At 43.7% G+C, this 27,447-nt stretch overlaps 1 protein-coding gene across 4 annotated transcripts; it reads right to left on the reverse strand.

Moving 5' to 3' along the window:
• Positions 1-1,281: 1,281 nt before the first annotated feature.
• STX6 (syntaxin 6) lies at positions 1,282-27,057 on the reverse strand. 4 transcript variants are annotated; one of them, XR_005226489.2, is made up of 9 exons: positions 26,836-27,001; positions 22,294-22,463; positions 21,507-21,601; positions 18,248-18,310; positions 16,108-16,230; positions 12,362-12,468; positions 11,512-11,606; positions 10,651-10,936; positions 1,282-8,822 (listed from the first exon to the last, which is right to left on the reverse strand). XR_005226489.2 is itself a non-coding variant. In XM_037906751.2 (8 exons), exons 1-8 carry the CDS (start codon positions 26,868-26,870, stop codon positions 8,746-8,748), a joined length of 765 nt encoding a protein of 254 aa, XP_037762679.1. In that variant the 5' UTR covers positions 26,871-27,057; the 3' UTR covers positions 1,282-8,745. The 4 variants fall into 4 exon arrangements, 2 of the variants coding, with proteins under 2 accessions (XP_037762679.1, XP_043408949.1); XR_006292740.1 differs by lacking the exon at positions 26,836-27,001 and adding an exon at positions 25,958-26,116; XM_037906751.2 differs by lacking the exon at positions 10,651-10,936 and having other exon boundaries at positions 26,836-27,057.
• Between the last annotated feature and the right edge of the window lie 390 nt (positions 27,058-27,447).

Raw genomic sequence — 27,447 nt, forward strand, 5'->3', positions numbered from 1 at the left:
ATACAAGCTCCTGCCTACTTGATCCAAATAATCAGTGAGAACAGCTTGCCCAGCAAACAGGGACAGGGAAAGTGTGGTGCCAGCTCTCGCATTCACTAGCTGGAAATCCTAGGCCTACAGGGATCTCAGGGAACCACATTCCATCCTCAGTACCCATGTAAATGAAGCAAGAGATGCCTTCGTTTTGCTGGTTACTCCAGTTCCCGGCTATGGCAGTCTCCACTCTTCACTGCTGATGTAGCTACAATGGCAGACTGGAGCAGTGCTCAAGCACTGGGGATCTGGAAGGTGAAGGGAGGTCGGCCCCAGAAATGGCGCTCCCACATCCTTGACGCGTGTATTTGTGGGGGAAATTAGGTGGCAAAAGGGCATTTGCCAAATGTAGGGCTGTGGCAGACAGTTGGGTTATGTCTACACTGTATTAAAACACCCACAGCTGACCATGTCAGCTGACTCAGGCTGGAACCTGGGCTCTGGGGAAGGTCCCAGAACCTTGACTCCAGCCCAGATGTGTACATTGCAATTTTATAGCCCTGCAGTCTGAGCCTGGGCCAGCTGCCACAGACCAGCTGGGGGTGTTTTTAGTGCAGTGTAGACCCACCCTTGGTTTCTGTCCCTGTGGTTTGGCAGCAGCACAGGGAAAGGGCAAGCAGTGCCCCTGCTCTTTGGCTCCTGCTGCTTAATTCATGGCCACTCACTAATAAGAACATGGCTGAGGCACCTGATCTTGCATCCATTAGCAGGACCTCCCTGGCTGACTCAGCTGGCCATGCCAGTATAGGCTCAGCTTTGTCTAATTGCTTATTGGGGCTGCTTAGCTGCCATTGAGAGGGATTACTGTGATTGGTAAAATAGATGCACTGTTTTCAGGTGTCTAGCTTTTGTGAAGTAAGGCTTGTGGTGAAAACTAGTGAAGATCAGAAAGGCTGTCTTGTGGAAAGCTCTCAGTATGAGGGCACACATCCTAGGGCTGGTGTTCATCTACTTCAATGTCTGTGCTCAGCGACTTCTCCATCTACTGTGAATCACAGGGGTGGTGTTGGCTTCTTAAACTTTTCATCATTGCAGGCTGTGTCAATTACAGTCAGGGATTTCAATACCCCTTACCCAGAAAGGGCACAGATGAAAGCAACTCCTGTGCTCTACACGGGGCAAGGTAATATACCAACAATGCTGTGTGTGCTTGCCAATCATTTCCCCTTTGGGGTTGGTTTGTGGGGTGGCCTACACTGCCAAACCATTCACCCAAACCGATGGGGGAAAAAATAGATGAGACAGGTGTTCAGTGAATCTCCACTTTAATACTGTAGAAGGATGAAGATTCTTTGCACAACCGTAACATGATTCCAACAGCAGAAGTAAACAGTTGTTGATATTTCAGAGTAACACCGTTTCCTTACATGGCTACTGCAGCTCTTTATTTAAAATGTTTCTCACAGGCTTTACACTATTGCCCAGAGTACTTACTCTCCCACAGCTCCTACTAAGCTGTGACTTATCACATTTTGTTTCGTGGGAACAGTTGCCATGGTTTAATCACATTGTACTCCACAGGAATGAACTGCTGTCGATCCTCACCGAATATTTCAGGGGAAACAGACAGCAGGATCTCCCACCCAGGCACAGACCAGCTGCTTTCCTGTGTTGCAGCAACACAGCATGTGGCTCATGAGTGCTAAAACATGTAGACACCTGGGTAAAGAATCACCAGAAGAGACAACTGTAAGTTTTCCAGGCCTAGCTTTGCCTCCCACTCCACTGCAGTCCCCTTGAGTCTTGACCCTTATGTTCCTTAGCGGCAACTAGCTTCTAGAACATAAGGGGAAAACTGCTTTTTCCCTGATTGTATCTATTTAAATAACTTTTCTACATAATTAACCACCAAATTCACTCCCCATTGAAGATCAGTTCATAACTTCACCCTAAAACAGATTCCGGTTTTTGCGTAGCCAAACCCTTATCTCCCCTTCCGTCACCTAACTGTCCCTTTGCTCCATATCTCATGGGTGGCTACTGGGAACTTGAGTCAGGATTTTCTGGTGCAGAAACCCATAGCAACAGTCAACACACCTGAGTTCACAACACAATCACTTCAACACCAGGCAAATATTCCATAGCTGTGTTTTCCACTCATCCCTGTGTTGCTCCCAGATCAGAGTAGCCGTTCTACTGTCATCTAAAACGCTCAATGGAATAGCAGCAGAGGGTGGGTAATCGATTACTGCAACGTTCGCGGCCACGCTGAGGACAGGAAGAGGGAAAGAGTAAAGGAAAGTTACTTCTGCATTGTGGTAAGTCAGAGCTTTTTACAAAATCCCCCCAGGTGCACTGTCCTTATGAGCATCACCATGGAGAGCAGCCAGTGCATCCAAATGGAACAAGCAGCGGCTTCATGTTGCAGCATTAGCACAGGACAGCACTGTTAGAGGTCCCTGCTGCATTTAAATACTGAAACAATGGAACAGTGGTTTGGATGAATGACTGTTAGAAAAAACAAGCAATGGCTGGGCAGCTGACTGTTTGCTGTCATGTGTACTGCGCTGCACCAGCTGTATCTGAGCCTGGGAGGGGGCATGAAGCAGTAAGAAGGGATTCCCAACTCTTAGTCCACCAAGCATGTTAGAGGGGTGGACTTGCACTGTGGGAGATGAGTTTCAGAGTGGCAGCCGTATTAGTCTGTATCAGCAAAAACAATGAGGAATCCTTGTGGCACCTTAGAAACTAACACATTGATTTGGGCATAAGCTTTTGTGGGCTAAAACCCACTTCATCAGATGCAGAGAGTGGAAAATACAGTAGGCAGGTATAAATACACAGCACATGAAAAGATGGGAGTTGCCTTACCAAGTGAGGGGGGGGGGGGTCAGTCAGTGCTAATGCGCTACTTCAATTAAGGTGGAAGTGGCCTATTCTCAACAGTTGACAAAAAGGGGTGAATACCAAGGGAGGAAAAGTTGACAAGAAGATGGATATGAAGCTCTGAGTTTTTCCATAGTGCTGTGGAATAATCCAAACATTTGGTCCTGCAGCATCATGATTGGTATACCTGCCCCCCCTGAAATGTACTTGCCAGGCCTGCCTACTCTATGCTGTAGGGCTTTTACTGTACCATGATTCCAGGGTAATCATGGGGATGAGGGATAGGTTAGGTTTTGCCTCCTACTGGAGGGGAAAGAGAAAGCGGATAGTAATTTCAACCTCCTCTACATGACAGGTGGTTTGTCTATCAATATTTTGAAGTCACTCAAATACTTTGGCTCAAAGACTCTTCTGGGGATAGCAATAGGCCCTTGACTGCCGTAGTCAAGCCTCCATCAGTCTATTCCTAGTTAACACACACAAGAACGTAGGAGCTGAATCAATGTTTTACTATACGCCTTAATTTGGCACAAGGCCTAGCAGAGTTGTGGTAGAAGCCTTTGAGTTACAACAGTCTTCAATCCAAATTGACACTTTTAGCAAAACTATTTCTAGGGCTGAAATAATCCATCACCCCCTGTGCCTAGACTAGGGTTTCTTCACCAACGGAGTAGTATCTGTGCTCTTGTATTGCTCCTTTGGAGTGAATCAGAAAGACAGCTACAAAGGGCCCCCTACCCCCAATCATTTTTTGCCTTTACATCAGAAAAATCAAGCCTTGCCTTCCCGCTTTTTGCTGGAAACTGTTAGCGAGACATGCTTGAAACCTGAACTGTAGTGAGAGACAGTTTAAGCCACCTCACTACCACTTTTTTAACCCGCAGGGTGAAGTTAAAGTTTCAGCTTTGTGCAAAGATCTTTCTATAGTAAACATGGAAGATCTGCTAATCCTGAAATAAAGATGAGCAGAGTTCCTTTAAAGTTATGGGGCTGTACGCTGCAACAGGCCCCGCCACCATGCTGTTATCCTCTGTATAAAATAAGCTGCAACCCCACCACAGTAAACTAGTGCATTAAGGCAGCAGTTCTCAAAGCATGTCTGCAAACAGAGATTTTAATGAAAGTTAACATTTAAATAATAACAAACATCTAATGCTGCTGGACAGTCAGTGGACTGTGGTTCTCTTAGCACATGTGAGACTGCTCTCTCAATAATGAATGACAAGGCAGAAGCCACCTTGGAACAAGCTTACATGGAACTGAAGTATGGTCATGGAGGAGGGAAAATAGGGAAAGGGAAACTCATCCACCATCTCATTACCAACCAACTGCAACACTGCTCACCGGGCTTCTACACAATTCCCATTTGTACAGTGCAAGTACTGTACTATACACCTCCCGAGTCCACTTAGTCTGGGATGCATATAGCAGAGTACAAATCTGCATTTAACTCATTGCACTCATGGGCTACTGGGTCTCAGATGATCGAGTAGTTCCTTTAAAAACCTGTATGGAGGGAGGGACAGGAGGGGCTAGTAGGGTCACGGGAAGTACAGTCTATCCTCCCCTGCCCATAAGAGAATGCAGTAAGTGGCTCCCCTTATAAACAGCATTACTAAAATAAAATTTTTGGTAGCCTGCCACTAACCTGAAGAAAGGAAAATAGCAGAAGAACAGATTTCAGTTACAGCAGTGACTGACCACATCTCCCTTGACAGTGTTTACAAGGTTACAATATGGTGATACTTAGCAAGGACTACCATGTGCGTGGTTTCCCAAATCGTCACCAGCTAACACCAAAGAGCCACCACAATTCAACCAAGCATAAGAACTCCCTGCTCAGATTGCAGAATGGAAATCCAAGTGTGAAGAGTAAGACTCAGAGCACAGTAGCCACCTCTCTTACAATGTGAGCACAACACAATGAAATGTGTCTGTCCCAAATATAAAATTGGAGATGAACTTTCCTCAAAGAGGAACTAGACAGTCAATTACAACACAACCGACAGTTTTAACAGGAAGAACAGCAGCTTTTGCAGTATGAAAATAAGCCACAGCTAGCTATTTTCAATTCCACAGTGCTCAAGTATAAACAAATCTTTCACAGTGCTCAACCATAAGGGATGGTCAAAAAGCTTCCTCAGAGGCCACCTAGCTCCACTACAGCATTAAGACGTCAAACTCTACAGACAGCTACCGGCAGCCTCTTCATTACAGCTCTGTGTGGCCCCTATAAATGTTCTAACTGCCCAGTCTTGACACACCAAGATGAAAACATCACACTGGTAATTTGGTCCAGATTCTGTACAGGGATCTTTCTCAGAGTTCAAAAGGTGCTGCATTTTGATTAATGCTGCGTACAGTGCACCAGTCTGGAATATGTTTGCAGATGCAGTCTCTAGCTTCTCCAAGCTTTAGAGGCAGTCTGAACTTTCAAATGTCATGTTATAGCAGACTCTCTCTCTCTCCCTCTATATATATATATTTACACTTCTAACAAAGGATTATCAAAAAACCCATCATTTAACCCACAGTCCATTATTTATGACAATTAAATGAAAAGGCAAAAGGAGCAAGCAGATTTACAAGAAGAATAGGACTAAAGACACTGAATTTGCTAATTAGCAGCACCATCTAGACAGACATACTTAAGCACAGCAGTTTAATAGGCTTCTGGTAACATGTTATAGTCTAAAATTTCTTTAAGTGTAGGAGCAGTTCTGTACAACTCATTTAATTAAGAATTCTTGGAGAACACACAACAGAGCATACTGTAATTTAAGTGGGGAACAGTGTGCGCAACTACCAGTGAAAAGATCTCTCTTTTCCCACATTCTACAATGAACAACTAGCACTGAGCCCTATACTGAAATTACAGTGTCAGGAAGTTAAACAGAATTAGAAGTGGAAAGTCTTCCTTCCCCTACTGAAAATGTCTCCTCTGGTTTTTCTATCTAGGCTCAAGTTTTCTGATGTGTCTAAAGTTAGTCATTTCACAGGATGCTGTTCCAAATATAAGACAAACAGGTTAGTATATTCTCCAGTGACAAGACACAGCAGCAATGGGTGCACATACCCAAATCCCCTTTGTAACAGCAACACTGAAATGCCAAGTATGGAAAGATACAGGGTCAGGTCCACACAGATTCCTATTAAACCTAATGGGAGTTACGTAGTTAGCTTCCTGGATCTCCAACTGAAAAGTTACTCTGGAAGAAATATTAAATGCAAGTGCGATTATAATGGATAAAGTCTACTTAGCTTCCAATATGCACAGCAAGAGTATAACAGATCCTAAAGGAAGCAAAGCATGTATTTAACACACCGATAAATTTAACTTATTTCTGACAAATTAAATCAAGGAATGTTTCAGGGCTTGTCTAGTTTCCAAGTGGGTTAAGCTAAACAGCAACAAGGCATTCTTGTTCCAGAATAAGGGTTGACCCATGGAGTTACTCAGAAACAGCTATTGTGCTTTAAATTTGCAATCTACCTTAATTTGTATTAACTTGCTAGTATAGACAAATCCCCAGTTAAAGGTGATCTGCAAGATTTTTTTTTAAAATATAGAAGGCCTGTTTGGTAAATGCTCCCCAAAATAGAGATAAAGGGCACATTAAGCAAACGCATGTCCCATTGAAGGGTGAAAGCCTGTCATCCAAAAGTTAGGGGCAGTTATCCCTAATCCTGCAGGAGTTAGAAGGCATATAGTACATGCTTACTTTCCACGTTACAACTTAAGTATTCTGTATACAAATTCAATTTTCTTGACATAGGTGGGTTATTGTAATTTAGTCTGAGAGCCAGAATATTGCCATGCAACAGCAAGTTTAGTTAGGATTAAAGTCTACTTCTGTGTTTAACAAAGAAATAGCTCATTAAAACTGAAATCTCACTTTCAAGGGTATCCTGAGGAAGGAACCCACTGAATGGGCTTATATTTGAGCAGCATGCAGTTTTAGCTATCAAGATTTGCTGTGTATGGGCACTAATTAACTCCCAATTTTTGGCCTTGACAAGGGCAATTCTTTTTGAAAGAAAAGCCTGGTTGCATTAAACTTTTCTAAATTAATCAGAGTCAGAAGGGCAGGAGCAGCAATTTAAGAAGTCCCCCTCCTCCCCTTTCCAATTTTTCTTTGATTAGTTTTGCAGTATAGTTATTTGGATTTATTTGTCCCCACACCTATGTTGCCAGGTTAAGCCCTTCTAGACCAAGTTTTGGTACTGATAGCTTTTAGCAACACTTTTAAATAAAACAGTGACTCGTTAAACCTAATTTCCAATTCACTGTGACAAAAGTAGGTTAAATAACAATCTTGTGAAACAAAACTGGAGTGCCAGGCAATTCAAAGGCAGCATAAGGGTTGGGGAAATAATAATGACCTGGAGTCTCTCCCTTAACTTTGCATTTTCTGGCTTTTTGCTTGTCCCAACAGGTGCTTAACATTTCTAAAAAATACTGGCTCAGGAAAAATTAAGACTCCCCCTATTTTTAGGTGCGTTAGTAAGCATTTAGGGTACACGCTCTGGGCCATATTCTACCCTGTGCATGTATAAATTAATTAGTCAACGGCTGTGACATATCCAAGGAGAGAATATGGCCCATATCATTAATATTAAATATCTTTGAAGTTTATTTATCAAAATATTGTGTTTTAAAAGTTGACAAATCACTTGCCAAACAGTAACAGCAGTTACACGGAGGCAGTCATTCAGTTGCACATCACTCAGCGGGCTTGAGGCTTGTATAATCAAGATTTAAAGAGTTTTAGAAAAAGTTCACCCTCAGCCTAAAGTCTGTCAGTCAGCTTTTGGCTTGCAGTAAAAGAAGTTAAAGCGCCGCAGTTAACAGCAGCTGCCTCAGGCAGGGCAGCTCAGTCTTTTCAAGGTTCACAAATAGACAGTATGTAAGATTCTGCTGAGATGTCCTGGAAGTCTGCTTTGCTCATGATTCTTTCTAACATGTTCCAGCTACTTACTTAACTGTGTAGAGTCAAATCAATACGCTGTTAGGAGACCAGTCGAGCACAGTGCCAGTAGCCTGTCTGCAACAGTCCCCACTTGTTAGGTACAGACTCAAGTCCACATTAGATTTCATGTCAGCAGTTATGAGCCATATCTCCTCTTCTATTAATCCCACAGGATCCAAGACCTTGCTTCTCCTAACACTTAGTATTTTCAAAAGCAGAATGTGTCTGCACCCTTAAAAGCAATCTTTATCTCCACCCATCTGTCTTCTATAGCTTTGCACTGGAGTGAAGATAGCCAGAGTATAAAGTAATGCATTTATTGACATCAACACTACTCCTCCGCTGCCGCCTTTCCTTCCTAGTGACCAACTTTTATTCGCTTGGAAGTGCTGCACTGTTGGCTGGTGATCAGCTTCCAGCAGTCAATGAAATACTGTCCCAAGGAACTATTATTCTATGTCTAAATCTGACAAGAGGGGCATTTAACAAGGGAAAGGGGAATATGTGGCAGCTTCGGATGTTTCCAGGCTTCATATGGTTCACACCTGTAATGGATGGAAATATTAACAGTGGTAAACTCCTTCTGAATTGCCTTTTCCCTTCTAGGCCACTCCACATGGGACGGTGAGGGAGAAGCAGGCCTGTTGTCCACACAGCAGTATGTCCCAGGTACAGAAGAATTTGGGATCACATCCATCCTCCATTTTCCCCTCAGGCAAGTTGATGAGGCTTAGAATCGGACGAAGTAGTTGCAAGAGTCATGCCATAAGTGTTAGTCCACAGAAGAGAACAGTAAGGTCCAGATGTAAGTTTTCATGACAGGAATCACAGAGTGGAGGGAAACAGTAACTAAGTTTCATTTCCCCATTTTTTTTTTTTTGAGGCGGGGGGAACGAGTCCAAGGGAGGTTAGTCCATCACAGCACAAAAAACAGGATAAGCACCACCAGTAAGATAACAAAGAGAATGATGATTGCACACCACTGCCGTCGATCTGGAAGAAAACGGAAACATTAGTTTTCTACTTCCATGGGGAGGGGAAGAGGAAGAAAGCTTCCTCCGTTGCACTACTGAGGACCTAATTTAAGCCAGAAAGAAAGGAAAGTTTGATGGAAGCCCTTTAAACTAGATCTACATATGGAACAATTCACCCAGACTCTCATTAGGAGAATCCCAAGAGCCAGATGTCGTCTCAGCAGTATTACAACTGGAAGTGAAGGTGCACCAGCCATACGTTGTTCAGCACAGCTCCCACCCTTTGATCACTTTGCACCATATACACACGTTATGCCCTGCATTGCTTCTTGAAGATTTTGCACAAGAGCTCCCCTCACCACCACCTAAGGGCTTTTTGGACGCTGGAAATTTCAGCAAGAGAATGGCTACCAGTAGGAAGGTGAGACTAACCTTTAAAGTAACACTCCGTAGAAAGAAGTTAAATCTCCTTTAAAAGGTGTCAAGACTACCTTGGTTTCTCTGTTTTCACCTACCCCCTGGCCTTAAAAACATCTGGTCCTAACTTCCTTCTTTGTTGGGGGCTTCAGCAAGATCCTGAGGGGATCTGGATGGTGACCACACAGTTTGACACTAGAGCTGCAGCTTAATGGAGGGAGAAGGGTGGAGTTTTAGAAGCAGAATTTGTCAAAGCCCTGGAAAGAAGTCTGTGTTATGCAATGCACTTTTAAAGGATGAAGGAAAGATGGTCACCTCCCTGTTGGTGCTCCCCGCAGGCTATATCTGCATTGGCAAAGCTAGGCCCATACTTCACCACTAGTGCAGTTCCACAAGTGGTAGCAATGGTGGAAGCTGTAGACAGAGCTGTTTGTATCACTCATCTAACCATGCTCACACCATAACTTCCATTATTGTTACAGTTAGCAAAGCTGCATTAATGGAGACCCACAGGCCCCAACTTTGCCAGCGCTGGATCCTTCGTTTAGGATGCAGGTACTAATAGAAACTCCGTCACAAGCCATCTTTTCTAAAAATGTCAGTCTTTAACAATTGAAGGAAATTGAAGTTTATTTTCTGATCATTAAACCAGTGTCTGGGGTGAGTTGTTTGCCAGCTGTCTGTACTGCTAAATATTCACCAGCAGGACTAACCCAAATGCTGCATTAATCCAACAGTTTGATTTCAGATGCAGTTTGTATATGGCAGAAAGCACTTCCCACCATGTGATTCTGTGATGCTTACTGCCTGTGGACAGTGACCCACAGAACATCGATTCTGCAAGGTTACCAGGTGTTGGTGTTCAATGGATCCCCAATGTAGCAGTCAGATAACTGGGCAACTGACACTAACAGTACCTTTCTTCTATCTGACTCATGGAATATACCTACTGCTTCCAGAGATACATGAACCAACCATGAAAGAGAAGATAATACATTTAGGTAGACTATTACAAAGCGCACACACGGTGTTCATAAATGAAAACAACTCTGGGGAGTGACACTTCCTGGAAGTTAGAAGGCAGCCTACACAATCAATCATACTTCCTGTTTTTATTACCCTTGGCATCCTGTCAGCTCTGGGACCCCCTCTCAGGGTTCAAGTAGTGCTTTTTTTTTTTTTTTTTTTTTTCTTCTTTTTCCCCCCTTGGAGGTTACACCTGCCCAGACACCATCTTTCCTCCTACTGCTGGCAAGGAGCTTTTCATCTGACACTGTTACAGTGTAAAGCTAAGAGTTAAACTAAGTTTGTTCTTGGAGTCTTTATTCTAAACATTGAGGCACAGGGAAAGAGCTGGAGCATGAATTCCACAATATGATTAATTTAGAGTATTTCTTATTCATTTCCTGTTGCATTTTAGAGAAACTAACCTGAAGTCTTTCAGTTCTCAGGTGAGAATCTCACCAGCTGGATGCATGAGCTCACCACTGGCTTCAGGCATTCAAGACACAGATGAGTGCTGAGGTGACATTGGTAGATTTGAGGTGTTTTTTGGCAACCAATCCAATAAAATACTAGAAATCTTCAATAATCTCTCCCTCCTCTCACACACTCCAGAATTAAGCTATTTGCTTTGGCACCTTTGAGTTTTACTATGCACAGCCTTTGGGTGGTGGCAGACACTAGCATTCTTGTGGCTGGGTGTGGTTTCCAAGCCTGGAGTGAAGATAAAACTGGGTTTTGTTTCATTCACAAAAAAAACTCCATAAAGCCAAACTCCACACTAGGAGTACATTGTGGGCAGTACTGCTTGGACTTTACAGCAAGGAAAAGTCACCTGCTCACGTGGGGTTTAACTGAAGTTCTCTAGCTTGCTTCATGCTTAAGCATCCTCCAAGCTTGCAGGAACCTACAGTAAAACTGAAAGTGGAATGATGCAAAAGCTCTTACAATTGCAGTCCCAAGGTACATTCTCTCACCACGCAGGTTGCATAAATAGAAAAAAAATCTGCAGGTGAAAAAAGGCTGATGAACAGGCTAAAAAAAGGAGAGTCCCAGCATGAACTATAAATTGCCAGGCTCTACACTCAAGTAGCATAAGAGTATCTTTCCCTGTTTATTTATACACTGAACTGCTTCCTGTCTTGCCATACTCTCAAAAACCATACTATTTGAGAAACTACTAGACACTAGTCCCAGCTCCAGGAGATAATACAGCACATTCCAGACCTCAGACTAATGTAGCTTTCATTCCCTGGTTTAGAAGTCAGATCCCATTTTCTGCCACCTACCACTGGTCATGTGGGACACTTTTGCAAGCTTCTTCATAACATTATCGAGCCGTGACTGAGTGTTGTCTAACTCATGAGAGAAGTCATCCAACATCCTGGGGACAAAGAAGAGGGGAGCTGTGTCAGGTAAACAACCTAAGTAACTTATCCAGTGTACTGATTAGTTAGTGAGGTATCTCAAGGACTTCACTACACGCACACACAAGACTGTCACACGCCTACAAAAAATAACCCAATCCCCAGGCAAAGTACAAAAACACATTTTAGGATCTTATTTGATAGTGTCAAAGGAAAAATTTGCTCAACCAGCAGTTTTACTCTGGTGGTAAATGAGAACTCATTTGGACTAGTTTTCTAAGTGCTTTCCCTGATGTGTGAAGTCAGTATATAAGCTGGCTCTGGTGATCTCTGCAAGGTGAGCAGTAGCTGATAAACATTTGATCCAAAATTAGCAAAACATGTTTAGGCTTAAAACCATTTAAAGTCCAAAATGTCACATTGTTAAAAGCTCTGTCGCTTACGTGTAGCGCTTAATGTAAATTATGTATCATGAGGGAATGTGATTTGGAATGACTGTTAAGTAGCCTTCCATTTTGGTTTTAAATAATGTAAGAAAGTTACTAAAACCTGTCTGGAGCTGTTTCATCACTGTCAAGAATTTGGGATCTCCTCTGTGTCACTAACTGGGCTGGCAAGATCATTCCAAAGCCACAGTCAGCTAATGATATACAGCTCTTGTCCTTTCTCGTCACAGGAACACCATCAGTTACATTTTAGTGTTCTCACCAGCCCTTCCCCATGTCTTATTCCTGAGAACTCCTACAGCTTGGGGTTGTTTCTCAGCACTCACACTGCTTGTTCCTCCAGCTCCCCACCAATGCGTTGGGACATGTTCTTCAGCACCCCAATGCTGCCAGAGACCAGCTCCAATTGCTCATCCTGCTGCTCCACGATCAACTGGTGCCAGAGAGAAGGGAAACAAGCAATTAAAATCCAACACACAGTTGCAACTGGTTCAGAGCCCAATGCTCTGACACATGCCTGCTGCCTTGCCAATTTGGACAAGTAGAGTTTAGAAATAGGCTTGAACTTCTAGTGACTAGTCCTGTAATTCAGAGGAATACTTAGTGTTGGTCAACCTTGAAGAATTACTGTCAAAGCAGCATGATGGGGTTCTGCATTTGTCCCAGTAACTTCTTATCAAGTGTTCACTTGACAAGTAAAATGGAATTGTTCCCTATCAGCCTTGCAAATTCAATGCGGGCTTAGAATCAAGATGGGTTCTTGCCATCTTGCATATCACCAGTAGAACAGTTCTGTAAGCTACTGCAGGCCTGATGTGATATTTGTGCAATCCCATTACCTTTAATGGGTGGAAGAGACCGGAACTTAGTTGCAATTTGGATGATGAATATGATGGAACAGAATCCAGATCACATTGCAGAGTCAGCACAGCTAAGAGTTCGCATAAGTACAAAACTAGCCACTAAAATGATCGGATATGACTGAATCAGGGATGACAAGGTATTTACCAAAGGTGTGTTTTACATTACTAAAACATTAGTTAGTTCCAGTTTAAGGCATTTTCTATTTTAAAAACTTACATATTCAAGGTGTGGTTACTTAAGGCAGATTTAGGGCTTTACAAATAAGTTAAATTGTTGTGATTAATAATGTAATTATGCTACTGAACACTGGAATGTCTATATACATTTTGATTTGGTATTTTCTCAAGGAAGCTATGTAATATTGAAAACAGAAATGACAAGCTGAAAACATTAGATGATATGAAAATGACAAGAATGCAGAGTGGCAGGCTTGAAGCACTGAGCAATCAGAAGCATGGAGCTGCAGACTACCAGTCCAGGTCCATTAAGTCATGCAGCATTCTGTAGCAGCAGACCAACTTTGATGTTGTGGATATTCCTGTTTTGAATGGATGTATCCCCAGTATGAAAAAATTTGCTCTATGGTTGCTGAACTTCCTGGACACTTAAGCCAGCATTTACCAGCACCCTGTCCTAAACTAATTTTTCCTAAGGAATTGCCAGCTCTGCTTTGAATCCACTAAAGAAACAGTTGTTGAGTGAGACTATACCATTTGCCTTTGCTGCACAAATACACTCTAAGGATCTAGCTATCAGCTGCCCTTTACAAGGTTGGGATTATTCAATCACTTAAAGAGCTGAAAAGTTTGTTTGTTAGGAGATACTTTGTGGAGAATGTTACCAATATCTCACTTTATTTCTTCTAAGAACCTATGCTTGGGTGGACAACAACATATAAACTTGAGCACTGTCCAGACAATTCTCCAAATGAGCTTGCAGCAGTCAAAGTAAGCTACCCTACAATGGTTTCTAGCAGTGCTAATGATTGATTTTCTGTTAAATCAAATGTACTGTCAAAAGCACAAAGAAGTAGACATTAGTCCATAGAGCTAGCTTATTTTATTTTACTTAGCTGTAACCATTACATCACCTTAGAGATGTTGTACACTGTTACATCCATCTTGATTAGACTATCTTAAGCAGGCAGAGCCTATAATACTAGTGGTTTGAATCCCACACTGGCTCCTCAGCTAATTCAAGGTTCTAGTCCTAATCTTTAATACACTAAATCACAGCGATCAGATAAGGTGATGAACATAGTACAAATACTGAAGGGGGTGGGGCCTCACTAACTCAAAGAACATTTCAGTTCAGTGGCACCTGCTCTTATGGGAAAAGCTGAAATTGTCCATGCCTGTGTGTGAATTCTCAGCATCTATAGTCAGTCTCAGTGGAGGATCTCTGATCTCAAGTCTTCTTCCTACAGGTGATCAGAATGAGTCTAAGCCAAGCTGTCTTTAGGGGAAAATGGAAAATCCATCTTCTCTTCCCCCCACAAAAAGTCTTAGTGCAACAGAAGCTACAAGCAGACATCAAAAGGAAAGAGAGGCTAAGATCCGAGTTTATTACAGATCATAGAATCATAGAATATCAGGGTTGGAAGGGACCCCAGAAGGCCATCCAGTCCAACCCCCTGCTCGAAGCAGGACCAATTCCCAGTTAAATCATCCCAGCCAGGGCTTTGTCAAGCCTGACCTTAAAAACCTCTAAGGAAGGAGATTCTACCACCTCCCTAGGTAACGCATTCCAGTGTTTCACCACCCTCTTAGTGAAAAAGTTTTTCCTAATATCCAATCTAAACCTCCCCCATTGCAACTTGAGACCATTACTCCTCGTTCTGTCATCTGCTACCATTGAGAACAGTCTAGAGCCATCCTCTTTGGAACCCCCTTTCAGGTAGCTGAAAGCAGCTATCAAATCCCCCCTCATTCTTCTCTTCTGCAGACTAAACAATCCCAGCTCCCTCAGCCTCTCCTCATAAGTCATGTGCTCTAGACCCCTAATCATTTTTGTTGCCCTTCGCTGGACTCTCTCCAATTTATCCACATCCTTCTTTTAGTGTGGGGCCCAAAACTGGACACAGTACTCCAGATGAGGCCTCACCAGTGTCGAATAGAGGGGAACGATCACGTCCCTCGATCTGCTCGCTATGCCCCTACTTATACATCCCAAAATGCCATTGGCCGCCTTGGCAACAAGGGCACACTGCTGACTCATATCCAGCTTTTCGTCCACTGTCACAGTTTCCGCAGAACTGCTGCCTAGCCATTCGGTCCCTAGTCTGTAGCGGTGCATTGGATTCTTCCATCCTAAGTGCAGGACCCTGCACTTATCCTTATTGAACCTCATCAGATTTCTTTTGGCCCAATCCTCCAATTTGTCTAGGTCCTTCTGTATCCTATCCCTCCCCTCCAGCGTATCTACCACTCCTCCCAGTTTAGTATCATCCGCAAATTTGCTGAGAGTGCAATCCACACCATCCTCCAGATCATTTATGAAGATATTGAACAAAACCGGCCCCAGGACCGACCCCTGGGGCACTCCACTTGACACCGGCTGCCAACTAGACATGGAGCCATTGATCACTACCCGTTGAGCCCGACAATCTATTTAATACAAGTCAGCATTATAATTTGGTGCACGGATTTTACAGTGAAGGGTCCAGTTAGGGATGGAATAAATGCATGTTTCTTCTTTGAGAGATGAAGAAAAGTCCATGCAGCAATATCAAGGGGAGTATTTATTGCATCAGCCCTAAACGAACCTTTATTCAAGATATGTGTAAAAGCAGAGTCATTTTTTGAACTGGAATGGAGGAATCTGGCAGAATCAGGTATTCTCCCCATCCCCTTATGGTTCTATGCTTCACAAAGGATTTCATCAGCATGTGGCAGCTTCCAGATGTGCTATACCTTTTAGTTGTCTTCTACCCAGACCTATACATCCAAGCCCTAAACTTTAAGGTTTGTGTCTCAAAATTTACACACCAAAACCACCTTAAGCACAACAGTCAATATTTAGGTACCTACAACAGGTACGTAGGCAAACAATATTGAAAACAAATGGGCCCTCATTGTATTGAGCACAGAAGATGGCTCAATGTATGCTGGATGTTTGAAGACTTTTGGCTATTCCTGCCAGTACCACCATCTCCTTACACGCCTGTTAGCAAGGGATCCACATGCACTATATGCAGGAAATACTATACCTGCTGCTGAGCCTGCTGCTCCTCAATGAAGTGTGAATTGGCTAACTGCAGCTCACGATCCAAACCGCCATATTTATCTGATCCAGAGCTCCAACTCTGACCTCCACTTTCTCCCAACAGTGCCTGTATACATACACACAGGAGAATTTAATCAGTAAGACACTCCAATATATGGTCATGTCACCTCACCCCTAAAACCAAGTTCCAAGTGGAAGCACGAAAGAAGATTAAAGTAGTACCCCATGTTACCCAACTCAGAGTATATACAGCAGGTCACTTTCCTTCCATCTATATTCCAGCTGTAGTTGCTGGCTCTTTAACAGGAGAATGGATGGAATGTTGGTCAGAAGGTTCTGTGACTGCTGCAATTGGGCAGCTGAAGAGAAGGAACAAATATGAAGAACAGTGCAGTAAGAACAGCTGGACCCACTTGGTGAGGAGAGAGAAGAGGACCAGGCCCTGAAAGAAGGTTAACAGGTGGCAGATAAAGTGTGAGCATGGAACAGAAGGTCAGGGAGGGGGAAAAACAGAAGACAAGCAGTAAGCCAACAAGGAATAAACACTGTCCCCAAAAACGTTGAGTACATTGCTGGTTCTTTCCAGCAATGAAATTAGACTAAGAAATTAGTTTTGGCTAGGACTTCCTGGTCCAGGGGTGGCAATCCTTGTGTTATTTAACAGGGTATGAGAGTTAAGTGAACTTGCAACCTTATACCTATAGTCCAGATTGTCAAAGAACTTTTTCTAAAAAGGCAGCATTCAGAACTCACTCACAGCATGACACTAATGTCTCAGCAATGACTTGCTACTGGTCACTGCTGTCATAACTTCCTTTAGACTGAAAAGGGGTTGGGGGAAGAAAGGAACTCCAAAAATAAACTGCAGAATCCAGTAGCTTCCTTCAGGCGTTATCAATGCTAGCATTGGGTCATGCTGTTCTATCTCAGCTGCATTATTACTCCTGGCAACATCCAGATACAGGGGAAGTAGGGAAATGAAGCAAGGAGAAGTCTAAATAAAGCTTTAAGGGAGGACATAAGTGAGTCATGACTCTACTTTAAATGTTGACTAAGAAGTTGCATTAACCATATAATAATCAAGGATCAGGCCTGCCTTCTCCTCACCAGCCTGTTTGGAAATTTGATTCATTTGACACTGATGAATCTACTGAAAAGTCAGAAATGTATCTACTGTATTAAGTGATGGATGCATGCAGACACTTCAGTAGAGGCAGCTCCGGAGGTCACTCTGCAATTACTTGTAACTCTCTCCTGCTAGTGTAAGTCATGTCTACTTACATTACAAGCCCAGACGATGTGACACAGCAGGGAGGGGGGAATGTTGACCTGGGAATGTGGCAGGGGAGTTTCACTGGGGATGGGATACCTGAGAACCTGTAACCTGAGCCGGGAGGGGGAGGTAAAAGTTGATAACCACATCCTTTACCTCAAACCGTTCCTGACTCTTACTATAATGAGGCTTTGCTATGTTAACATAGTCAAATAGATATTGCTAAACATAGGATTAGAAGCCATGAATGCTAGAATTACAGTCCTAGATCAGAAACTCACCATGGGGCATGGCGGGGTGACGGAGGAATTAAAAAAAAAGAAGTCACAACCTCTCCAGCCTCAGATTCCTCCTCTGAGAAATGGGGATATTCTCCTCCCTCCTAGGAGCAATGCAAGACTGGATGGAGTATAAGCAGTTTGAGGCAAAAACCACTGAGCAGTAACTCACTACCTTGTGTGAAAGGTTTGGAAAGTAACCAGAGCAAACTGTGCCTGCAAGAATAAGTGTTCTCACTGGTTACTAGCCACAAAAAGATCACAGGCCAGCAAAATGCACGCTTTTCCAGTTTAAGAAAGATTAGGTTTTTTTTGTTTTTTGTAAACAAAACTTCTGATGGAAACAGGATAACAAGATGCATGCTGGCAGTAAGGTGTTTAAACAGGCGTTTATTTTGTTTAATACCAATGTACTCTACCTTAAGGTACACGAGCCCCTTCGCAAGTCAGTGTACTTTCATCTAACATGTAGCTTAAGTCAGCAGCTACTATACTTGAACTACAAGGAGTTATCAACCATCTCGAAGGATTCTTGTGTCCACTTCAGCCAACAGTCTGCTATTGGTTCTCACCTTCCTGTTTTTTCTTTCAGCCAGTGCCTGCACAGATGAGTTTGACATCTGATCCTTCATTTCCTGTTTATTCAAGAAAACGGTATATGATCAAATTTTAAATGATAGCCATTATTTTAGCAAATTGGCATAATTAAACATACATAGCAAGTTTTATGGAGGACCAAAAAGCCCTTTACTTACAGGCATGTGCTTTTAAAAATCCAGGAAGACTAATATTATAATTAACAGTTGCCCTAATGCTAAGGAAAATGTTAATGAATCCTAGAAACCCTTCTGGCAAAATATTTTGAAAATGTTAGTGATTTACTACTGGTTTTGCTCCTCCCCATTCTCCACTGCTGTAACAATGCTTGATTTGTGTAGCTGATTGAAAAAAATATTCTCTCTTAAGTGGTGTGCATGAAGGACTGTGTTCTAGCTGTTTGAAGTTAGGTCTCGGGCATTTCCCCCCCACCCCATGAAGGACTTGCCACTTTGGACAAGCCACTTTCTGTGTGTGAATTTCTCCTCTATAAAATGGGTATCATTCTTTCTTAAGTCACTATACAAGTGCATGGAAGTCTTCTTTAACCAATGAGCACTTTGAGCTCCTTAGATGAAAGCCACTTTGATAGCAGATTACTTTGAAGTCTTAGAAGTTACATTCAGAACAGTCTATACTGAAAGTGAGATCCCGTACTACCATGAATATATAAAAGTGAAGTAGTGGCCAAATATGATAACTAAAGTGGATGATAATCTCAAGGCTGGCACAAATGTCTGATATCACCAGAATACCCAGTGCATTCTTGCTCCAGACAGTGACTGATAAAAGCCACATAAGATATCCCAAATATACTGGGACTCCCCAAAGAATTACTTTTCACAAGGGAGCATTCTAGTAAATCTGTTAGAAATGCTAACTAAAGCTTTAGAGTCAACTATGTAAATTAAAATGCCTAAGAATTAAAAATAAAAAGCATTGCTCAAAAATAAGACCATGCTAGTGATTTATGTTTAGAGGTATTCTTGAGCTGGGTTATTTTCACATTAGTCAGACTTCAGCCTGGACAAGAGGGGACAGTGTGAATTTACCTGATTTACTCAAGATAAAAAAAAACAGACTACATAAAGGCAGCCACATAAGCATGGATCCATTACCTTTGTCAGGCAGTTTCAGGATTAGTTCCCTAGAAAGCAGGCTTTTACTTCAGGAAGAATTGTAGCTAGATAACAATACTGCAAATAGGATAAGAACTCAGTTCCCAGTAAGAACATAGTTTGGTGGCTTGCTATGAATATCAACTAAGACTCTTGTCAGAACCAGCAGAAATTAAGATTTGCATTAAAATATTAACTAATGGGGAAAAAATCTTAAATCCAATTGAGAGAATTTAACAAGCATTTACTTATCAGATGTTAATACTCTCTCAAACACTGAAGTTTCCCCTCTCCTTCAATTACCTTGTGGTTGTTAAAATCACTCCCAACCACATATGAATCTACCCTACTCATTCAGGCCCAACTCAACCCAGCTGACCTTTTCTCCATACTTATAGTAGTCACTGCTGCTCCCATTATAGTTAAGACTGCATTTCCATTCTAACTTTTTCAGTTACAGTAACTCCTCACTTAATGTCATCCCGGTTAACGTTGTTACGTTGCTGATCAGTTAGAGAACATGCTCGTTTAAAGTTGTGCAATGCTCCCTTATAATGTCGTTGTTTGGCAGCTGCCTGTTTTGTCCACTGCTTGCAGAAAGAGCAGCCCATTGGTGCTAGCTGGTGGGGGCTTGGAACCAGGGTGGACCCGCAGCCCCCACATCAGCTCCCCTAAGTTCCCTGTGCAGCAGCCGCCCAGCAGGCTATCAATTGCCAGGCAGTTCAGCTGTCCCTCCCTCCACTGCCATGTGCTGCTCCTGCCCTCTGCCTTGGAGCTACTCCCCAGAGCCTCCTGCATGCTGTGTAAGAGGTGTGTGTGCTAATGTCAGGGTGTCCCCCTTGCCTCTGCTCCTGTACCCCATCTCCACAGAGCTGGGGGGACACAAGACAGGATTCAGGACTGAGGGAGCTCGCTAACAGCAGCTGCTGTCTCAACTTGCTGATCTATCTACTTAAACAGGCAGTGTACTTAGAGTGGGGTCCGCATGTCTCCTCTCTCTCACACACAGGGTGCGTGTCTCCCCGCCATGCTGTCTCCCCTCCCTCCATTCATGCTGCCTTGTACAGTGTGAGGCTACATTAACAACATGTTAACCCTTGAGGGCTCAGCCGAGTGCTAGTTCATCATTTAGCAGTAAGGCATTCCCTGGGAAATATCCCACACTCTGACTTCACCACCTCAACCAAGCTTCACAATCATCATTGCTGTGTACAGTATTTATTTATTTGTTTAAAACTTATACTGTGTGTGTATGCATATATACACACACAAAAATATAGTCTTTTGTCTGGCAAAAAAAATTTCCCTGGAACCCAACCCCCACTATTTACATTAATTCTTATAGGGAAATTGGATTCACTTAACATCATTTCACTTAAAGTAGCATTTTTCAGGAATATAACTACAACATTAAGTGAGGAGTTACTGTATTTAAAGCTTTCTGAAAGTGATTTTAGGTCAAAATTTTCCAGATGTGCATCTGCCCAAAAGTAAGCTTTTTAAAATCCAAGCAAGAACTAAGCCATTAGTGAACCCCCCCCCGCACACACATAATAAACTAAACCCTAGTAACCTTTAACAGCTGTAATACCAGAACAGTTGAGGGTAGGAAATTGATGTCTGGCATGTAAATAGCATGACTTGCCTTTTGAACAGTTCAGTGAAAGTTGATTTTGATTTGAATCTTTGAAAGTTTGCACTTCAACTATGCACAGCACAATTAAAACAGCATTCAAAGCTAGACTCATTTCCTCTCTGCCTCTTACTGTAGTAGAGGCAGTTATGCTGATTCTTCATTTCTAGATGCTTCTATAGGCTCCAGATTGTTCATTGAAAGAGGAAACTGGACACTTGTAGAAGCAGCTGGAAGTGAGGAGAGCCAGTAGTACAATCCAACCAGCTCTTTGCAGACTGCAAGCAAGTGCTTCACAGACCACAGCTTGGGAATCCTTATCAGAGGGATTATACTGAAAATGAGGGTAGTGAGAAGTCAGGTAACAGTTTGATATTAGACTGACACTGGAAACTAATCTCCAGTACTTTGAAGTGGCCATGGGCTTTTACACACTATCACTGAAAATCCCCTCCACAAACAATAAGCAGCCAAACTCCTTACCCTGACTACCTGCCGTGTGCTTGTGATGAAGGCTTTTCTTACACCCAGCTCTGTTGCGTCAAGGTTGAATTTCCGAGGATTTGCTTCAACAATGCGTAAATAAGTCAAGGAAATAATTTAACTGGTATTCAGCATTTATGAAGATCTAGATATCCTGGCTGCCTGGAAAGGGCTCCCCAACTGCTACAATTCATAAGTGTAACTGGACCTTTCCAAAACTTTGATTAGTGAAGTACTAGATAGACTGTTCCTATCACAACCACGTAAAAGAAAAAAGTGTGGTCAGAATGCATTCTACAAGACACATATCAGCATATAGAGTCTCCCTCTTGAATATTTGGGTTCTCTGATCCGTACTGTGTAGCACTTTCAGAAGTTTGAACTTAAAATGAAGGAGAATGATGATTTTGGGAGGATGCTAATCTAATATAAGCTTGATTGCATGAAATAAATGTATCCAACAGAAGGGGCTTTAGCAAACAGAACATTTAATTTTAAACTGCATCTTACTGGGGAGGAAAACATAAAGAACACTTTTCCCTGAAAGTACTTTAAGTTATTATTTGAAATTTGAGTAAAGTTGGGATATAACTGACTTGGTTGTCTAAACTAAACTGTACATAGTGAAGTCTAATGCAAATAGTAACTCCAATGAGAAATTTATATCAAGTGTGATGCATATTTGAGACTGAACTACTCAAGAGCCATAATGATCTCTTGGCTAGCTATTATGTAGGTCCATATCTGATTTATCCAAAGGACTGAAGCAGCCCTATAGAAAGGATATTAATAGTTTCATCCAAGTCTTCCAGGTCCCACTCAATGCTCCGTAGGTTATTCCTGAGCTCATTGGTGGTCCAGTCAATTTCTTCTCTTGTAGCTGTGGAGGGATCTTGCAGGAGCTCCGTCCATCTCTGGAACAGCCCCTGAGCTGTGTTCACCGCTTTTTGTACCTCCCTGCAATTGAGAAGAGGAGAAGGTAAAGGATGATTAGCATGTATTCTCTGGTCAAGACTAAAGGCTTGTCCAAATGGGGAAATTGACTAATCTATTAGTTATGCCAGTCTTTTCTCCATGTAGACAAACCCTGAGCAGGGAGCTGTTGTCACTAATTTTCACTGTAAACCTGCCTGCATCAATAATCCCCAGAACTTCTTCCTCCAAACCTCCCTTCTTTTGAAAATGAAAGATTCTTCACATACAGTGGATGTGAAACAGTCAACATCTCATCTCCTCCCATAGTGGTAGAAATGACCACATTATGAAATTCTGTCACAGCCATCCCAATTATTGAAGGGACCCAAGCCTTCAGACAATTGCTGCCATACAACAGAATCTTCACGCATTGCCCTAGTAGTTACATTGGCTATACTCTTCTCTGGTTGGAGGAACCAGCCTACATTTTGCATTTCTATTGCATCTTTCATTCCAGGACCGAGAAGTGCCTAGGTAACACTAGTATCAAGTGCATATGTATGCTCTCCCCTACTACAATAATTTCACCTCACAACAAAGGCAATAAGAATTGCAGCAATTTTCCCCCTAGAGATTTTACATGGATTGTATTCAGTGTGGCCCTGGTGATTTTAATATTACCATTCAGATATGCTAGTTTACTAAACTGAACTGCCTTTGCTGTTGCCACAAGCTCTGTGGAAAAGTGCATTCAACTTATATTGTGGAAATGCACGCTTTGCTGATGGCACTGTGACTATCACTTAATAAGTAGCAAATATCTACCAGCAAATACTGCTAGCCTTATTCCTGTGGAATATCCATTCAAATTAATGGGAAGTCAGCACATGACAGGCATGACCAGTCATAAGAGCAGGGGTGGGCAAACTACGACCTGCGGGCCATGTCCTCCTTGTCAGACCTTTTAATCCGGCCCTCAAGCTCCCGCCCCTTTCCATGCGTGCAGGGGCTCTGTGCGGCTCCCAGAAGCAGCGACATGTTCCCCCTCTGGCTCCTATATATAGGGACAGCCAGGGGTATCCGCACACTGCCCCCACCCCAAGCACCAAGTCTGCAGCTCCCATTGGCCTAGAACTGCAGAGTCATCAGCACCGCGCCTCCGCATAGCTGATTGAGGTAAGCACTGCCCGGAGCCTGGACCCTGACCTCCTCCCACGCCCCATCCCCCAGCCTGGAGCCCCCTCCCATACTCTGAACCCCTTTGCTCCAGCCCCAGCCTGCAACCCAACCCCTCATCCCTGGCCCCACCCCAGAGCCCGCACCCCTAGCTGGAGCCCTGACTCCCACCCCCAATTTTGTGAGCATTCATGGCCCACCATACAATTGCCATACCCGCATGTGGCTCTCAGGCCAAAAAGTTTGCCCACCCCTGCGTAAGAGGCACATCCCTTCTCCTCCTCCCCTTATTTGTCACCTATCAAATGGCCTAGCATATTTTGGGCACTAAATACAGTAGCTTTGACTAAGGATACAGTACAACTTGTTTGCTTCCCTCAGTTATAAGTAAACTTTATTAATGGAAGTTTGGGTTTCTTTATTTTGTACCCAAACATATTTGGAAAGTACCAACAAGTGGAAATTTCAAGTAAGGTTGGATGTTCATAGATGAGAAGAGTTACACATAAAGGAAAAATCTAGTTAAAGATGATGAGCTAAGTTATCCTCAGAGTTAAATTTGAAGAGGACAAAAACAGAATTAGTGTCATCTGAGGGGACAGCATGCGAGAAGCTATATCTCCTCCTTCCACACAGCAGGAGAAAGTCTCCACGCTCCTAGACAGACTCTGTAAAGTTTGCCTGGACATAGCCCAGTTCCCAACCCAGAGCATTTTGTTTTCTCTCCCCCATAACACCATTTCATCCTTGAAGCAAGTTTCACTTTCACGCTCCACATTGGTGAACTCTTACCCTCTCCCCACCTCTTACCATATTCACAACTGCTTTTTCCTCTGCTTCCCTGTGTATCTCTCAACCATCCCTGAACTCTGTTCAGCTTGTTAAGACTTTAAGATAAAATTTTCCAGTGCAAGTTTTCAGCTTGTTTAACCTCCTCAAGCCCAAACTCTTTGCAACCACATACAAGTCATGCCACATCAATGGCTCTTAGACAATATTGCCCTATGCCAGCAGCTCCCCCTAAATATTGATCTCCCTCTTTCCAATTTTTTGGACATTATCCCCAATTTGTGATCTTTGGCCCTCAGCATTCATGAAGCCAGTGAGCCACTGCCCTACTCAACTAGCATCATATTAATTATATCCCTCTAACACCTCCTGAACTCAAAGACCCTGTTCCTTTCATCTGCCTACTTGTCTCCTTGGGATAGAACAGTGGCTCTCAACCTTTCCAGACTACTGTACTCCTTTTGGGAGTCTGATTTGTCTTGTGTACCTCAGGTTTCACCTCACTTGAAAACTATTTGCTTACAAAAATCAGACCTAAATATACAAGTGTCACAGCACACTATTACTGAAAAAGTCTCTTACTTTCTCATGATCATAATTATAAAAAAATCAATTGGAATATAAATATACTTACGTTTCAGTGTATAGTATATACTGATGTATCAACAAGTCATATGAAATTTTAGTTTGTACTGATTTTATTAGTGCTTTTTATGTTGCCTATTGTAAAACTAGGCAAATATCTAAATGAATTGATGTACCCCTGGAAGACCTCTGTGCATCTCCATAGGTATGCATACTCCTGGTTGAGAACCACTGGATTTTTCCCCCCAACCCATCTGTCTCCACCCAGCTCAAGCAAAATATTCTCTCTATGCAAGGCCAGCCATAGGTACAATAAATGCATGCAAACGCTTCAGTGCCATGCTTGTGAGAATACTATACACCCACAGTGAACTGGCAACTCATGAGCCAGTCCCCTCTCTCTTAGCAGTAGGCTGGGTTCCAAAATGTGTAAAACTGTTTTCCCCTCAAAATGCCTGCCTAGGGTCACAGGACTGTAGAGTTTTGCTGCTCTGACTAGAGTGAGGCCAATTCAAGTGGTCACACCCAAATAATGATCACCTGAGTTAACTCTACAATGAAAAAATACTCCACCCACCCCCCATCTCATTCTCTAGCCACCATTGTTTGTGTATGTAGGAGATTTTTTTTTTTTTTACCACAAATACTCCACCCACCCCCATCTCATTCTCTAGCCACCATTGTTTGTGTATGTAGGAGATTTTTTTTACCACCCTAAGTTTAACTGATTGCCTATTAACTCAAGATAGGTAACAGGTTTGTAAAGGCTAGTCTGGACAGACCCCACACATTTGCTCTATGTTAAACATTTCTGGTATATGCTATTGCTCAGCCTAGACTAAAAGACATCACAAACACTTGTCTCCTGGAAAAAATATTTGGGAAATGTAGACTAGCTTTCACAAACATTAGCTACTCCTATTTTAATTCGCAATTTTACTCAAGTACATACAACCCCTGGTGGACTATGGCATAGTCCATTGTACCTCAATGGCAGCAGATCAGGTGCTGGAAATGTGATCACACATCCCACATACACACTTGGGGCAGAGCCTGAGGCAGGTGGAGCCAGAAGCACTTGCAAGGAGTTCATTTCTCCTTGGATAGAAAGACTGAGTAGTGGGAGATTCCATGGGAGTGGGGGGTAAAAAAAAGGGAATTCCTCTGCCCCAGAGATTCTCACATGTCCTGCAACCTTTGTCCCCCCCCATTCCTATTCACCTCCACTGATCGCTCCCATCTTCTCTACTAACCTGCCACTAGTCCCCCCACACACTCCCTGCCAATCACCCCCTCATTAACCCTACCTCTGCCAGTTACCCCCACCCCCTCAACATTAACCCTGCCCCCCACCACTCACCCAACATTAATTCTGCCTCTGCCAGTTACCCTCACCCCCTCGACTTTAACCCTGCCCCCCACCTCCACTCACCCCACCCCACCCCCTCAACATTAACCCTGCCCCCCCACCTCCACTCACCCCACCCCCTCAACTTTAACCCTGCCTCTGCCAGTTACCCTCACCCCACCCCTCAACATTAACCCTGCCCCCTACCGCCACTCACCCCACCCCTCAACATTAACCCTGCCCCCTACCGCCACTCACCCCACCCCTCAACATTAACCCTGCCCCACACCTCCACTCACCCAACATGAACTCTGCCTCTGCCAGTTACCCTCACCCCCTCAACTTTAACCCTGCCCCCTACCTCCCCTCACCCCACCCCCTCAACTTTAACCCTGCCTCTGCCAGTAACCCTCACCCCCCTCATTAACCCTGCCCCCCACCTCCACTCACCCCCAACATTAACTCTGCTCCCCTATTTACCCTGCCCCCCACCTCCACTGCCCCTCCCCCACTCACCCTTTCACCACAAAGAAGGGGTCCTCCATGGACATGGCCAGCTGCACTAGCGCCGCCCGCGGCGGGGGAGGCGCGTCACAGTCCCTGCCGCGGCGGCGGCGCAAGCTCCGGCCTTCCTCTCCCGCCCCACCCCGCGCCCCGTGTGAAAAGATGAGAAGACCGAAGCGAGCCCAGAGAGCCCCAATCCCCTCCCCCCTCCGGGGGTCCCGCCCACTCCGCCGTCACGTGACGGGAGGGTTGCGCCCCAGTGGCCTTGTCGCCGTTTCCGCGAGGAGGGGCTTCCGCTGTCACGTGACAGGCGAGAGCGTTCTTTAGTGGGCAATGGGGGCGAGGGGCAGTGCTCTGGCACGTGACACAGGAGAGCTCATTTCCCCCCCTCCCCCCCGAGAGTGGGGTAGGGGCATCACGCGACGGGTCCGTCCCCCGGCCCTGTACGACGGGGGGCTGCCGCCGCCGGCGCCTCGTGCCCTCAGGCTGAGGGGAGGTGTAAGTGTCCTTTGAAGCCCCGTCGCCAGGGCAGCTCCTGGAGTCCCCTGTTGAGGGCAGGCGTGCGTTTCCCAGCCTCCAGTTATAGCCTGGCAACAAGGTTGCTTTGACAATGTTTAAAAAAGA

The sequence above is a fragment of the Chelonia mydas genome, chromosome 8 (genome assembly GCF_015237465.2).
Source record: "Chelonia mydas isolate rCheMyd1 chromosome 8, rCheMyd1.pri.v2, whole genome shotgun sequence".
Lineage (NCBI taxonomy): Eukaryota > Metazoa > Chordata > Testudines > Cheloniidae > Chelonia > Chelonia mydas.

Coding starts and splice junctions, on each gene's coding strand:
- STX6 (XM_043553014.1), bottom strand. CDS start 26,064: ATGAACTCCTTGCAAGTGCTTCTGGCTCCACCTGCCTCAGGCTCTGCC. Junction 22,464..25,957: donor CCTGATCTGCTGCCATTGAG/GTACAATGGACT, acceptor TCTCAATTGCAG/GGAGGTACAAAAAGCGGTGA. Junction 21,602..22,293: donor AGACTTGGATGAAACTATTA/ATATCCTTTCTA, acceptor TGACTTATTTAC/GCATTGTTGAAGCAAATCCT.